The sequence below is a fragment of the Rhea pennata genome, chromosome 6 (genome assembly GCF_028389875.1).
Source record: "Rhea pennata isolate bPtePen1 chromosome 6, bPtePen1.pri, whole genome shotgun sequence".
Taxonomy (NCBI): Eukaryota; Metazoa; Chordata; class Aves; order Rheiformes; family Rheidae; genus Rhea; species Rhea pennata.
The window spans coordinates 13,247,244-13,263,701 of record NC_084668.1 but is presented as its reverse complement, the minus strand read 5'-3'; the positions used below and the strand labels follow the sequence as shown (position 1 = coordinate 13,263,701).

Below are 16,458 nucleotides of genomic sequence, written 5' to 3'. Positions count from 1 at the left end.
TTATTTCAGATGCCAAAACTTAATTTATGGTCTCCAAATATATGTTGAGGTTAGAATCTCCAAAGAGCTAAGATTTTGAAGATCAGAAAGAAAACACTCCAGTGATTTGATACTCTGTATATTCCTACATTCTTATTTCTGTTCCCATCTCTGGAAGAGAAATGCGACAATCTCCAGAGTTTCCAGCGCTCCTATTACCTTGAAAGAGCAATTTCCTTCAGGACAGGCTGAATGACTGTACTCCCTTAACAGGGCTCAATAGCAGAACACTGATGTTCTTCCTTCTAAACCTAAATGTGCCAATCCTTTTTGCTAGGTGTGCTCAGTTCAACAAGTACTTGTGACTGCATACTTAGTGGCCCAGTTCCCCACTTGTCCAGGGTAAGGGCTCTAGTCTCTCCTGCCCTGTATAACCATTTTTTTCCCCACCAAGATTACAGTTAGAATTTTCCCCTTCTAAACCTCACTCCAAAACTTTCCAGTATACCTAAAGCCCAACTCTTACAGACTTAGGATGAATCACAAGGCAATATTTTAAAAGATATTTTAGTGTATTAAAATGAAGAGGGGAAGGGGAGAGTGTTTGTATGTGGCAGTAGTAGGGATTCCAAAAGCACACTGATTGCTAACTCTTGCTGAAGTCAAAAATCTTACTGTAATTCTGACAAGGCATGTGTCTAACTTGAGATGCTCAAAAAAAATTAGCCTAGGTATTACTGGAAGTCACTTCAGGAGATGAGAATTGAGTTACTCTCAAGTGTAGACTTTTAGAAATCATATTTCTTATGAAAATACGCAAACAACTGCAAAAATGAATCAGAGCTGCCAATGTACTTTTTATATTGTATCATACAAGTATTTATAATTATCTTTCCGTGAGTTCTATACTTTAAAGTACACCTGTCATTGCAAATGAAGAGAATCATGTTTATGCTTCATTGTAAAGGCTTTTGATACTGACCTTGAGGTTTGGTGTTTGGGTCTGATCTACAATAAACCTCATCAAAATATTAAATTGTTGATCAAATGGAAAAGAATCCCTGTCCAAAGAAAACAAAGGCAAAAACTTAATGCAACATGAATGATCAGGACTAAATTCATCTGACACACAGAAGTTCACATATGAGAGTTCAATATGTACCCCCCCTTTTTAAAAAAAAAAAAAATCTTCACATCCAAGGATCCAGTTTTAATTCAAGGATTATTGAATTAACACTGGCAAAAATTGCTAAGTCAATATACCTACACTTCTGCTTTTTTTATATTGCTGCATCACTTCTCTACTTCAGGCTGTTCTTTGTTCCCTTATAACAGCACACTGTTTTATCTTTTCCCCAGAGTTCACAAATTGTTTTGATCTCTTCTTTCCTCTTCTTGTATCTCTTTCGCTCTTTAATTCTCTCCCCCCGCCCCCACCAAAGTCTTACAGTTTTTTTAGATTAGCTGCACTTTATAATAAGGATGTCTTATTAGGGTAGACATCCTTAGGAAAGAACATGGACTACAGAATTGAACAGGTGTGCAAGGAAGCAGCAGCATTCAAGATCTTTTCTTTACATTATCAATATTTGCTGTTTGAACACATGTAAGACATTCTGCACTTTGTAGTAAAACATCAGTCACTTTTTGAACACTGTAAATATTTTTTTTTTGCCCTTCCCCCCCCTTTTTTTTTAAGGAGTCAAACAAAGAAAATTGAAGTAAATGCTTTTTCCTACAGAGATAAATTCAGAGGACAACACCTAAAATGTAAAATTGATTAATTCTGTTAATTCAAGATTTTTCAATGTGTATGCACTTGGAGTTCAGTGCTTTAAATATTATGACACGATTTTATTCTCATTTATACTAGTATTCAGCAAGATCCATCCCTCAAAACATACTGGACTCGTGGGTTAAGATGTTCATTAGGTGCCTTCTTGTAATCCTGAGAATACCTACATAAGTTTCACCATCTGAGTACTCTACCTTGTGACATCCAGAGCTTTTTGAACTTTGGCTTGCACAGACCCCAGCAAATCTGCTCCCATTTTCTTTAGCAACTGCGTCAGGAGAACAAAAAGCCAGTCCTGCAAGTCATCTTTATGAATGATGATGAAATCAACCAGCGTTTCCAAAAACATACTGAAGACCTGTGAACAAAAAGCATGTCACAGGAAAACAGACTAGGCTATAAATAGATTTATAAACCCCTCCCTCCTTGATTATTTGAGTTTCATGATGACTTTGTTATAGACAGTTTCATGAATGAATGATTTTAGTGACCACATTCCTGGGGGGGGGGGGTCACAAACAATACACTCTAGATTGTGCCATATTAAAATACCACATTAAACAAATGAAGGAAGAGGGGGAGAATGCACTTACTCTCTGTTGTGAATTCCACCGCAAAGCAGGCCATGCAACAAAACAAACCACTCGTTAGCACTCAGTGATCAACAGCCCGATTGTTCAGATGCAGTTTGTCAACAAATAAAAGACGCATTCATGTAAAGTTTACATTTTCTTAAAATAAAATCTCTTTTTCTTAGAGTTATTTAAAACATTTTTTATCTCTCTCTATATATATTGGATCAAATTCGGTATCCTCTCTCATGAAAGCAATGTCTTTAAAGTCAACAAGTCAGGAGAGCTGGATTGATTTCTATAGTTGCATGCAATCTTCATAGTGTTTTTCCTTTGTTCCACTCCTCAATTTATTCCAACTTCTGAGATTCAGTCCCACGTCATCTCTAATACAAGTTTTCAGCAAGGACAAAAGGCAAAATAAACTGTACTTTTATGAAAGACTAGATTCTGAACAACTAGGCTATAGTAATTTAGTGACTGAGAATTGCAGTTGTCCAACAACACAACTAACACATTTGTAGTGATAATTCTGTAAAATTAATGAAGATGACAGATCAGCAGTGCCACAGAAAACATACTTTCCATGACACAGACTGAACTTTGAGAACCAAAAACGTTAAGACTTTACAGATATGAACTGCCACATTAGATCAGATCTGTGGTCCAGTTGGTCCAGACTAGCTATGACCAAAAATGCACACTTTGAGGTAGGTCTGTGAAAGGAAGCTCTAAAATAACCTGTCTGCTGAGAGAATTTGCACCTGGCAATCATTTGTTAGAATTAGTTTACCAAGTAGTCTGAGCTACTTATATATAAACTTATATAAACGTAATATATAAACAAGTATTTATATGATGACTCCTTTTTAAAATTGTATTTAACACAACAATAGGCATTTTCATCCAGCCATTTCTGGTTCCCATCAAGGAGATCCAGCAAGCTTCCTCAGGAAGAAACAGAAATCTTCCTTCTCCCACATCTTCTTGATCCTGCTTATAGGCCAACAGAAGAGTGCTGAGCCTGAAAGCACCTATGGGTCCAACCTCCCTGCTCCCTAAATCCCCATTTCTCCCTGTTTCTTTTTAGAAGATGCATGTAAATTAACATCATGGCCTTCACCTTCAAAGAACAGTGTTATAAAGGCAAAGTGATTATAATACTGACATTGTTTGTATTTTTTGAAAAGATCCAGAACAACATTGTGGTGAGATTCTATAAATATTCCTGGTGTATCTAACTCCAGTGAAGAGGATGCTGAACTATGACTTACTACTCTTCAAGAACCTCACTCTTTTGTGCATCACCAAGAAACTCCCTAGAGAAGTACAGGTAAAACTGAATGCACTGCTCTGGTAGCTAACTTCTCAAAAGCAGCAAGTTCTTGGGGAAGCACTGAGCAACCAAGTCCTACCAATAGGAGAGGAGCTGATTCTTTGCAAGACATCCCTTCAACATAAAACAGATAAATCTCCTGACTATAAATGCCAGTTTCCCCCAGCAGATGGCAGGGGTAGAAATACAAATCATTCCTTTTGGAACAATGTCAAATGTGCACGTATGGTAATGTAAGAGAATGAGCCAAGCCTTTGTGATCTTACCTTGCTGTGAGGGTCAGCAAACATGCGAGTAAATATTTCACATAGCCTTTTTAACTCGACTCGGCTAAAATACATAATAAAACATTGTATTAATGCTAAAAGTCCAGTTGCAGCAAATAAGCTAAAAAAAAAAAGTAACAGCTGAAAAAGATTTCATCTTCTTAATTTAAAGGTTCAGTTAAACTTCTTAAAGGTTTCTATCTAGGCAAAGCCATGTCTGGCATTCCAGCTTAGCCGCTGGGAACACCAAGCATATGTTAAGAAATCTAATAAACATGATTTAAAAACAAAATCAAGCACCTCTATTTCCTGCGGCTAGATTGCAGAAGACAACCTAAAATGCATGTGTCCAGGAGTATTTACTTTCTGCCTGTGTCAAGGTTGCCCGTTCACTGAAACATTTCCCTTTTATAGCCAAGGAATAGATTTCTCAGTCTCCTTTGTGCTAGGGAATTCCATTTTTCAAGTACAAAAAGAACCCATATGCTGTTGGGGTAGATACTAACCATAAATATTTGTTTCTAAACTACCAGTAGCCTCACTGAAATCTCTAGAATCAGAGAGTATTAACAGATACCAGAACTGACTCAGAGCAAGAGACAATGCACTGAGAAGGCATATATATATAAATGGATGACGGATCAATGAGCAGGCAACCTAGTAAGTCAGAAGAGAATTAAATCAAGGCGTTAAGTGCAAGTTCCTATTAGCAGGAGTTTAGTAAGCACTTAATAATGCCTTTTTTAGACAAGAGGAAAAGGGGAATACTCCATGGGTCCCTTTCATAAGGTACTGAACTTGAATCGAACACAAAACTATTTGGTGCCAAACCTCTGATTTTCAATGTACTAAAAGTTTTCCTCCAAGGCAGTTTTACCTGTTTACAGTCCAAATGAAAATAGAGCAAGATGACGGGTAACATTTGCATAACTATGGATGGTATTAGGTACTTTTCTCCCAATTACTATGAAATCAGAGCAACTGGCAAAATGCACATTCACAGAATCACAGAATGGTTGAAGTTAGAAGGGACCTCTGGAGATCACCTATCTAGTCCAACCTCCCTGCTCAAGCAGTATCACATTGATTGCTCAGAGAACAGTCATTGACATCTTAGAGTCATAGAATCAATAAGGTGGAAGGGACCTCTGGAGATCATCTAGTCCAACCTCCCTGCTCAGCAGGATCACCTAGAGCATGTTAGATAGGGTTGCATCCAGGTGGGCCTTGAATATCAATCTTGATATTCAATATAATCAATCCCTTTTATCAGATAGATGTTAATCCTACAATCTATCAACATATATATAACATTAAAATAGGCTTTAAAGAATAGGTCAGAATGTGTTGGTAGTTGAATTGTTCGACATTGTTAATTTGCTGAAGTAACATTGGGCTTCCCCCCCCTCCCCCTGCCCCCATCTCCCCTTCAAATACATTTATTCATGGAAGGCTGATCAAGTTTTAAAAGGGCACAAAGACAATACTCTTCCTAGGAGTTGAATGTAGAGAAATAAAGTCTTTATAACAATGCCAAAGCAAGCTGGCAGCTTCACTCAGGATGGAGACTGTACTGTCTCAAAATAACTGTTCTACAATGCTCTCCTGGCTCAGTGCGATTGCTCCTTTTCATTATTCTAATGAAACTTCCCACTGGAGAAGAGTTACATGGAGACAGTGAGCCTCTCTTTTTTAAAAAATCTGCTGATCCAAGGTAACAATGCACATGCGAAACAGGCACTAAAAGAACATTTCTTTAAGAGACATGCTAGCCCTTGTTTTATTGAGACGACCTTACTTGGGAGCCCTTACAGAGTCAGACCAAAAGAAGCGGTATGAAGGAGGATATGTTAGGATAGGTACATACTGCAGCACTTTGGATGCCAGCATCTTTCTGGCTATATAGTTCCTAACTAATACAGAATCAAGTCTCTTTCTCTTTTGGTTCAAAGAGCTAAAGAAAACCTAGCCGCATTGCCACCTGTTATTCAACTTGTTAAACCACAACAGAAGATGTTGGGTTTAATTAGGAGAAAAAAAGACCTGCCTCTTTGACTAATAACCTTGATGATGTTTTACATGATACCGTGGGAACACACAGGATGATAAAAATCTAATCACCAGAACATACACCAGATTCCACCCTGAACAAAGGTGGAAGTAGACAAGCACACCAAAAGGAAATATAATCTAGACAGCTAAAAACAGCAGCAAATTAGAAAAATAACTCTGCAGGTGCTTAATATTAAGACAGTGTAGATTCTGGGATGGCTTTACAAACTATCTAAGATCAAAGCCAAGAAAACTTGCTAGCTTGAGGAACTAGTGACAGCCATACAGTTCAAATACTGCAACCAGCAGGACTGCAAATAGCAGCTTTTTAGCTCTTCACAGAAATGCTATGAGAACTGATCTGGGTAAATAGTCTATCACCTGATCTTCTCAGCACTTCCTCCCTTAGAACTATCACCAATATCATTTGAAACTTTGGTTGTTATAATCCTCACACACCTTTGTGGCAAAGTTTCACCCAATTTTTCTATATAAGTATAAAAGGTGCCAGTAAGAGTTTTTCCCAACAGTTGGATTAAAAAAAAAAAAAAAAAAAAAAAGAAAGAAAGAAAGAAAAGAAAGAAAAGAAAGCATTCTTGTGGGAAGTATCTTTTATAATACTCATAAGTAGACCACATCAAAAGGCATCTCTGTGATCTAGGGACTCTAACACTCATACTTAAAACTTGCGGCACTTCCCACTTAAGGGCTGAATCACATCATGTTAAGTGCTTTTTTTATGATGGGAAGAAAATAATCTTTCCAGCCCTGATCTCAGTCCATTTTTATTCTCCCTGTTAACATGAAGCATCAAGTTTTCCACAAATGAGAAATTTTTTTAAAGTGAAAATAATTACACAAATCCAAGTAGGTAGACTGCCAACTACACTTATAAACTTATAAACTTAAATGGCTAAGTTTATATTCATATATTCATAATGAGTTCATAATATTCATATAAGTTCATAATATTCATAACAGGAAAATAAAATGCTGCAGCTATTTGTGAATGTTATCTCCAAAGTAGCCAAAAGATAAATGGCTTACTACCAAAAACTTTTCACCATAAACCAGAGGTAAAAAGCCCATGGCCTGAGAGCCAGACGACTTCACATGGCCACATGTCATGGTAACTGAAGTTAATATTGGGTAATTCTAAGATCTGTTTTAATGTGTCACATGCGAAAGCTATTTGAAGGATTTTTTTGGCTTCCAACAAGGGGAAAAAGGTCCATCTCTCCTATCATAAACGAAGATTCAGAGTTGGTACACCTACTTCATTGCCTTAAGAAATTTCCATCTGCATTATAAAATACATTTTTAGAAGACTCAAATTTCTCCTACAGGATTTTTAAAGAGTTGCAAATAACTATACCTGATGCGTTCACAAAGAGACACAAGTAATTTTACCTAACACCTCCTTCATAAAGAATCAAAGTAGACCTAACATTACACTAAGAGCATCATTTGATCTTATCTTTGAAACACACACACACACACACACACCAAGTAGTTTTAGAATAAATGCAGTGAGCATTTGCTTTACCAAATATGTTACCAGAGGAAAAAAAGAATTTTATTGAAGGCTTAAATATAGGCAAAATGTAAAAATGGTACCACACTTTGAGTGCATTTACATTACTATCATTGTGAGAAATCTCACTGTGCTGCCACAAGCACCTACCAGAGGACTTAAGGACACAGAGGAAAGCTCAGAGAAGTTAATATTCTTAAATTTGTAGTAATGATGTAGGCAGAACCCAATTAACACAAGCAATACTACTGCCATAGCAGAATTTTTTCTGCTAGTTAAATAAAGCCCCATATTGGGGAGACAGAGCCTTCAAGGCTGTGAAAGGCACCATTTGTTTGCATAAGGCAAGTAAAAATTACTGACTATAGTCAGAAGTCATCCCCCTTGAACAATCAAAACAAGAAAGTTAGGAAGGTCACCTCAGCGTCCTCTGACTTTTCAGTAAGTTCTGAAGACCTATGAGCCCTTCTTTTCTTTCGGACCAGTTGGAGCTGGCACAGTGGTTCAAGACCTCAGCTACATCTTCAGTCTGCCGCAGGTAGTGGGGAATGCCTCCGTTCCTGGAGCCATAGGAGCGCTCGGAGCAAGCACTTGATGCATCACTATTAGCGTCATCATCGGAGTACATCCCATAGGGTTCATATCTTCTTCTCACAGGCTTTTTCTGGAAGAGGGGAAATTCAACTTAGTAAATCGTATATAGTTACATCACTGCCTAAAGAAAAATGCTCTAGCTGTAATCACTAAGAAAGCAAGACTAATGCTACTGTTATAGTGACTTAAGCGTGTTAAGGGTGTCACCAAGAACTGCTTGCTTACCCAACTCAGAGTAAGACAGATCCCAATCCCATTGACTTCAATGGAAATACTCAAGCGACTAAGGGACCTACCCCCAAGCATGTAAGCAAGATACTTATGCCCAATAGAATGTGCTACAGATAACAAAACTATGTTGTTTTATTGTTTAAAAAAAAAGTGCGTGTGTGGGGGGGGAGAGGGTAATTCCTCAGTTACAGACTTTGTGACAGTAAAGCTTCCAAGAAAAAAAAATAAATAAAGAAGAAAGAGCTGAAGGACTCTGTGCTGGCATGCACAGTTGCTTTGTTATTGCTAATGAAGTGACTAGATTTTCAGTGGGATAAGAGGGAACAATCTCTGTTAGTTTGGACTAGGATTTTTCCAGAGGCTAAGGGAACTGAGTACTCAAAACCCGCTTATGTATGTAGCACGGTAGTTGAGGACCTAATTCCCTTCGATACTGCTTTGACAACCCTGACCTAAGAGAAGAGATATTAAAATCATAATGATGACGGTAAGCCAAACTGTATACTAAAAAATAAACTCTTAAATGAACCTTCACAGGACGGGATAACACAACGTATCAAAAAAAGTTGCCTATATTCTAAAGTGTTTACTACAGTATCACTCCGTCAGTGTCCAGTCCTGCAGTTCTTGGACTTGTGAAACCAGCGGAGTTTTGCTTCCACTAGGACTGCAGGATTGAAGCATAGAAATCAACTCAAGTGCAGTATCATGGGGGATAGCAACAGGGCAGGGCAAGTTGGAAAGTAGAAATAAAAAGTCAAGAAAGCACTAGTACCTTGCTCCTGGAGTCTCCTAACAGCTGTAGGCAGGAAAATATTGAAGGGTGGGAAAAAGCATAGAGAATTATGTCAGAAGCTTATGTAGGGTTTGTTTTTGCAACAAAAACGCATAGCAAATGTGTCTTAGCAAACTCAAGAAAAAAAACAATAAAAAAAACACAGTTTATGCAAAATAAAAGTGGGTATAATAATGCCTGGCAGTATTTTCTAACTGCTGCATTGCTTGTATACCCTAGCCTAGGCATAATTTCTATTAGAGAGACTGGAAGTGAGATTATCTGTTAGCAAATTCCTGATGACAGATTTAGATACATCACCTCTCTGCTTTGAAAAGTATTTCAAAAATATTGCTCTGGAAGATAGAAATTCTTGGTAATCATTTCCATCCCCCTCCACCACCCAACACACAGTATCAGTGACTTCAGAGTCTTAGAAAGCAGCTCTGATGTCAGGAAACTGCTATCTACAGTACTGCACGTTTAACCAACTTCACTCAGCCAAGGTCTCTTTCAACCCACAGTTCTTGCACCAAACTGCTTTTTGAAGCTTAACTTCAAGGTCACCTGGCTGGCACTCCTGAATTAAAGCCCTTAATACCGAAGTTTCCAACAGCCTTTGAGCTCTTCTGAGAGATCTAAGCACGGATTCCCAGCACAGTCAGCATGTTTTTAGGTCACATCCAGCCCTCAAACAGCAGTGGCTCCAATGGGAATTGCACACCCAGAGCAGAGGTTGCAAAATGACCCACTAGGTTTTGTTTAAACTTGAGCATTTGGCTGAAGCCATCTTTGGAGAAGTTCTTTTCATTTTGTACCACACAGCAAAGAATACCCGTCTGAATACAAGGCTGCCGGATAAAAGCCAACATTGCACTGCCCTTCCAAAGGGAGCCTGAACTGAGTCCAAATTGCTGCTGTGAGATGACAACTTAAAAAAAAAGTGATGGGAAAGAAGGGGACAACAAGATAAAGTTGTCCCCTCTTAAAGCCACCAAAATGCAGACTAATCAAACTCGGTAGCAGGACTACCATTTAACACTTTAGGGTGTTTGGTTAGAAAGAGTGAAACAGTTAACAGGAACCCCTGAAGTGTAGTTAAAAGTCACAGCCAAACAGATCTCAGGGATCAGCAGTGAACTGAAACATCACTGTGACTCTCTCCTCCCTCAATAACCAGTATTCAGCAACAGCTCACCTTCAGGGATACAGACTGGTTTCGTTTATACTCACAGCCCATCACTTACAGTTACACCATGACCTGCTTTGGTGGCAAATCTGAGCAGCTGAGGCAAGAACTAATTCAAGAGCGACTGGATTTGGCTCAGGAAAATGGTTATTTAGGTTATATTCAACACCATCAGTTGTCTTCTACTGTCCTGTTTCTCTGTTATTCACTTTTATGTTTCTATGAAAAGTAGTTTTAAAAATAAAAACTTCTAGAGAAGTATTTTAATGATACTCTAGATACAGACGTGACATGAGCTGGGTAATAATCAAATACAAAGCAAAACGTTAGCTGTCCTGAAAGCAAACTGGGAAATGGAGAAAAAGAAAGTCCATCACAAACTCTCTGGGAACATAGTTCATTCTTAATAAAGAAAAATCTGAGATCTCTTCCTCAGATACATCCCGAAATCTCCTCCTTGTTCCAACAGCTGAGGGCTAGAGCTGGAGAAAACATGGAATATACTGGGATGCAGATAAAGCTGTAGAACAATTGCTCATGCCTCTACACCTCCACTCCCAAATCCTAAGGTAAATGCAAAGGCCTTCATTAATACCTATCTTCTGCAAGTGGAAGATAATTTCTGAGTTCTACCCAAAAGATTTTTATAGCACAGTAAGATTAAATAGTACAATAAAATTGAAAAGTGACAACGAATTTACTTGAAAATGCACCTAATGTTCCAAAAATACTTGCAGTATACCAAACAATGCATTTCAGTCTAACTGCATGAGACGGTACCAACTAGAGGCAAGCCAAGCTAAGGACTCTCCAAATTTCCAGCCAGGTACAAATAACACAGGACAGAAAATGGGAAAATTCTCAGCTCTTCTGAATACCTGATCAGGAACAGACACTAACAGAGAACAGAGGATTTTCTTTCTGACAAAATCTTCATGTAGTTAACGGAACTGATGGAGAACCTTGCCCCTGAGCAGCCTCACGCTGCTGTGTGCAGCCTCCGAACAGCCCGGCAAAAGGCCAGCAGCAGATTCAACCCATCCCACAGCTCTAGTGCCCAGCCAGGTTGGACTGTTTGATAACAACTGCGGAGAATTCGCGCGGAATAAGGAAACAAACGTTGCAGCCAGTATTCCCCAAACACAAAACACCAAATATTAACTGAACTAACGATGCAGCATCAGACACTGGCACAATTAGAACAAAGCTATTAAGAAAGAGGAGAACGTACGTACAGGTAACTTTAAGCCACTTTCTGGTGTCGGAAGCATTTTGCAATTTTCCCTCTTACCAGTGCATCGGCCACGGCAGCCTCCAGATCTGTGCTTGTGCTCAGGACTCGCATGGCATTCATGGAAGCAGGCATCCTGCCTGGCTGTCCGAGCCCAAACCGGTCTGCACAAAAGACAGTGAAAGGGACTGTTAAGGAAATTCACATTCCCCTGGAATCCTAATCAGGTGTCTGGGCCGGATTCCCCAAAGCTTCTGGGAACTCTCAGTGCTTTTTCATTAAAGCCTCTTTTATCCACATCTCTAGAGAGGTTGCCATTAGAGTAAGAAACAAATTATTGTTGTCTTGTTGGGCCCCAGAGTCAATTTTGGTTCCTCAGGATGTCTTTTTTGTTTGTTTAAGCTGGGAAGAAGGGTATCTATTTTGTGTTTCTTTTTAAACAGAAGCTATTTCAAAGTTTTATTTTAATGTCAGAGGCAGACATGCAGGCCCCAATCTAGCGCTCTCAGAAATCAACCGTAAAATTTGTATTAGCTTCAGAGAGACAGAATCGTGCCCACACTGTCAGAACATGCTCAACCTTGGGCACTGACCCATCCTGCAGCTTTTTCTCAAAGATGTGAGAAAATTTTATGATTCAAGGCTTGCAGATACAAGCAGAGTATCATCCTACGTCCCAATGAATAAAAACAAGAATGTTTCCTATTTGCCTGTGAAGCGATTCCAATTTTTCTTATTATATTTTTGTAGAAGCAGTTTAAATGTATTTTGGACTGAAACATAGCTTATAAACTGTATGATAAATCAAAATGTTTATTTTTTTAATCAGTCATCATCTTTCTGCCCTTGAATTTGTTGGCAGAACTCTGAATGACACCAAAACAACAGGGTTGAGTCCAAAATGCCATTTACATTCCTGATATTAATTGATTTGCTTTACGATTTGCCCCAAGTTTGCCAAAAAGTGTTTCTCAAATGAGTTTCATTAGGTAAAAGCCAAATTCATAAAATCAGTGCTAGCAGGAAGACAGACTCTGTGAATTCAGTATCATGGGCTAAGCTCTGGCAGCAGTTTTTCTAGATAAGGAGTAGATCAGATGTAGTGTACTGGGATCCTGGCTTCAGTTTCAAATAAGAAAGAAACTGCTTTTGGCTTTCCAAACCATTCTGAGGCCCAGAGAGCGTTAGTTTTCATTTCCATAGGAACCTACCTTTGCTCAAGAGAGCCTGGGAACCCACCACTATCTCCCTGCGCCTGCACCCATGGGTGCCACTAGGACTTTTGCCAGCAGCTTCAGCGGTGCACGGATCAAGCTGCATAAACCCATTTAAGAGACTTTCAGCTCATCTGTATTGGATGCTGTGATCAAGCAGCAAGACAGAAGGATCAAGTCACCCAGGTCTTTTCTTATCTATATTTAATTTGATGAATGAAAAATACTGTTTTTATAAAACATGTACCTGCATTGTGGATTTCCTCAAAACTGAGGTGAATTGCTACATATATTCAGCAGCTTAACGTACATATTTTTAGAGGAGAAACTATACTTATTAAAAAAAGCAATGAAGTTTTATTATATCTACTGCACTGAAATTTCTCTTAAGCATTTAGCTCACATTAACATGCATAATTTAAATCAGAGACTAAAGTTTGCCCGTGTACTGCCCTAGTTCAAAACATTACCTGAGTATGATTTTCAAAGCATTACCCGAGGCAGAGCAAGGATTAAGCTACTGAGGGGGGAAATAGGGGAGACTTTTTTTATTTATTTTTTAAATAATTGAATTGAATCTTATTAAGAGGAAAAGCTGAAGACTAGCATTTGTCAGAAGAGAAGTGTTATTTATCAAAACTTACTATTCCTCAGAGATATGTAACCAGACCAGACATTTCCAATTTACAACAAAAGCACATTTTCTACAAAACACTTTACATGGGGAAAGGGGAAACAAAAAAAACAAAAAAAAAACAAAAAAAACCCCTCACAACTTATTAGAACTACTGCTGAAAGTAATCAAATCATAGCAGTTCATAAAGAAATAAAAAGTTGTATGCATTATTACTATCCCCTTTTTTAATGCACTCAGTTAGAGAATCATTATAAATATTCAATTAAAACAGTACTTCATCCCTAAAATGGAAAGATCTGTACACTCTTAATAGAAGCACAGAGGAGATACTGCATTAGGTCAAATTGAAACTGAAGACACAACTTATGGAGATACATGCTACAAAAGTGTACAGAAGACGAGTGTTTTTCCCTAAGTGCAAATGATAACTGGTACAGTACAAGTGTTGAGAGAAGTTCTGGTCTCAGATTTACATTTAAACCCAGCTAACTTAATTCAAGTAGTACCAAGATCAGAATTTGGCATTATAACTTTGAAATAATATAGCCTTATAAAATACTACCTACCGTCATCTGTTTTCATGTTAATTTAGTATTACATTAGAAAAGGGAAGATAGTTTCTCTTGTTTTAATGAACAACAAAATGACAAAGTAATTCAGTTGTAGATCAATTTAAATACCCAGCATAAAAAAACAAAATGGAACTTTTCTTCAACAAATCTGGGTAAGTAAAACGTGGCATGCTGGCTTATATCTGTCTCTATGGCTATGTCAGGAATCTTTTCAAATACAGATTTAAAGATCTCTGAAAAAAAGTGATACAGGAGGCCCAGGCAGATCTGCAATTCGCTGCTGGGAAGACATTTGGCTCCAGGAATAACTACTATAAGCAAGTCCAACACTACTGGCAAGGACCGAGGGGAGCTCAGTGTGCTCTGGCCACATTTCCTCATCTCCCTGACTAGAGTCATTATGCTTGTATAAAATTGGGGAAAAATCCCAACTAAAATTTTTGGCTTGATTTTGCCATTTTTAGTGAAGTTTGGGCCTTCCTTAGGACAAAGATGTCCTAGGCTTTGTACCAAATCACTGGAGCCAAGCAGGCAATAAATTTCACAGGAAACTGAAGGGAAACAAAGTTTAAGCTTAGATCTGTATTACAATTTTTTAATCTTTAAAAATTTGTAAATACATATTTCAAATTGTTGTTTTTAAAATGTCAGAGATGGTCAAATCCACTGTGTCATTTCTGCAGAGTTACTTCAATACAGGGAACACTTTGAGCATTTTAGTTAACCAACAGCCATTTAACTTGACTTGACAGAAACAGAACATTTTTCACTCCCTACCTGAGGGGGAATAATTAAGTAACTTTCAACATCACTCATTCCTTATGCAATTTAGCCTGTGAGCAAGTGCAAATGAGCAAGTCCTCACTCATTCTCTACATCATCTTTGCCCCCTTCTAAGCTAGATTTCTACGGACTTAAAGCCTAGAGGGCCCTCATTAATTTCTTAAGATTTCCACTGTAACATTCTGATTTCAAGGGGAGTTACAGTACTCAGCAACTGAGAAATCCAGCACAGTGCTGGGGAAGAAGGTAAGTAGAGTGCGCAGATTTGTCTCATTACATCTAAGTATCAAGCTCCTGGTTCAAAGTCCAGTGAAATTAAGGGAATCATTTTCCCAAATTCCACGCATTTTGGACAAGGCCTTCAGAATTATACAAAGGATGTATCAGCAAGCGTTATGCCCTGAAGTTCATTTTGAAAGGTCACTAGGTGTTTAATTCTTGCTGCTCTTGTGCATTTTGGACAGGATCCTGCACACCACTTCTATTAACAGAGGCAGGAGTCCAGGACACTTGGCAACAAGTGGGATCAGACCCACTGGGACCCAGTCATAGGCACTGGGAACCGCTACACTGCTAAGGAGCAAATAGCAACAGAAGCTGCAAGTTCTCTGCATCACTTACGCTGCACAACTGATTCAATTTGCAGGAGAACTAAGAAAGCCCTGGATCACCCTTTGTTTAAACACTGCTCACAATATTCCTAAAATACATAAAACTAAAAGCATTCAATAAACGAAATTCAAAACAAAAGCCACGATGAACAAACAGAAGCCCCACAGCAGTGAGAAGCACATGCTTAAGTGCTGGCTGATGCATGTGACAGTAAATGTTAAAATGGTGTAAAACAAGACGACGTATAAGAAATATTCATGCAGTTAGCACTTGTTCACCTGACTGCCCAACAGAATCAGCAGTGGAGAGAGCACTAGTGGACCTGGAATGACGTCGAGAAGCTGCAAGTAAAAGGAATGGCAACACCCACAGGATTAACACACATTTAACCCAAGACAGAAAATGCCACAGTCCAAAGGGGATGCACATGACCACTATCAGTATACGTGTTTCATAGTGACAGGGGAATGATGTTGTATATGAATGCGTAACAGATATGGTGCAAGCCCCACAGTGACATCTCCATCTATAGCTTCCCCCCTTCCACCAAGACCATAAACACGATGCATGACAAAATTCAGTTGTAACTGTCCCAAACTCGGTACAGTTGAGAGCAGGAAGGGAGGGAGGGGGAGGGGAAAAAAAAAAAAGTGCACAGCAGTCATATTCCAGAACCACAGATCTGGAAGACGGCCAACATAAGAATGTGGAGCGCATAACTACAGAGCGGGATTTAGATGTATCTGATCTAAACCCAGAGTGAAGCCAAGATGAATGCTTAGAAGTTGTGCTTGCAAATATTTTTCACAACATTCTGTGCACAAAAAAAAAAAGTTAATGAGAGTAAGTAACCACAAAAGTGGAAAGGTTGCAAGGAGTCATACAGGGAGGTCAGCTAACCACTGCACACAGGTGATCTTTTGAATTTTTCCCTTATAAACTCGCATAGACACATAATTCTTTCTGTTGCTACCAGAAGTTTCTTGCTTTGACAAACATTATATACATGCTTCTGGAATCTACATATGTATATATGTATGCACACAGATACTAATCTGAATATGCACATACACACATGTATCTAGA

The 16,458-nt window shown here is 38.6% G+C and overlaps 1 protein-coding gene across 6 annotated transcripts in view; it reads right to left on the bottom strand.

The window, feature by feature from the left end:
• Positions 1 to 16,458, bottom strand: part of CLASP1 (cytoplasmic linker associated protein 1) — a 189,457-nt gene that overhangs the window by 46,205 nt on the left and 126,794 nt on the right. For 3 of the 6 annotated variants that reach the window (XM_062578537.1, XM_062578539.1, XM_062578540.1), the window contains exons 22-27: positions 11,615 to 11,718; positions 9,135 to 9,158; positions 7,954 to 8,198; positions 3,949 to 4,012; positions 1,969 to 2,132; positions 962 to 1,040 (exon numbers count right to left, since the gene is read on the bottom strand). In XM_062578537.1, the coding sequence (XP_062434521.1) occupies positions 962 to 1,040; positions 1,969 to 2,132; positions 3,949 to 4,012; positions 7,954 to 8,198; positions 9,135 to 9,158; positions 11,615 to 11,718 (680 nt within the window). The remainder of the gene's footprint in view (positions 1 to 961; positions 1,041 to 1,968; positions 2,133 to 3,948; positions 4,013 to 7,953; positions 8,199 to 9,134; positions 9,159 to 11,614; positions 11,719 to 16,458) is intronic. The other 3 variants (XM_062578541.1, XM_062578542.1, XM_062578543.1) reach the window with 1 other exon arrangement.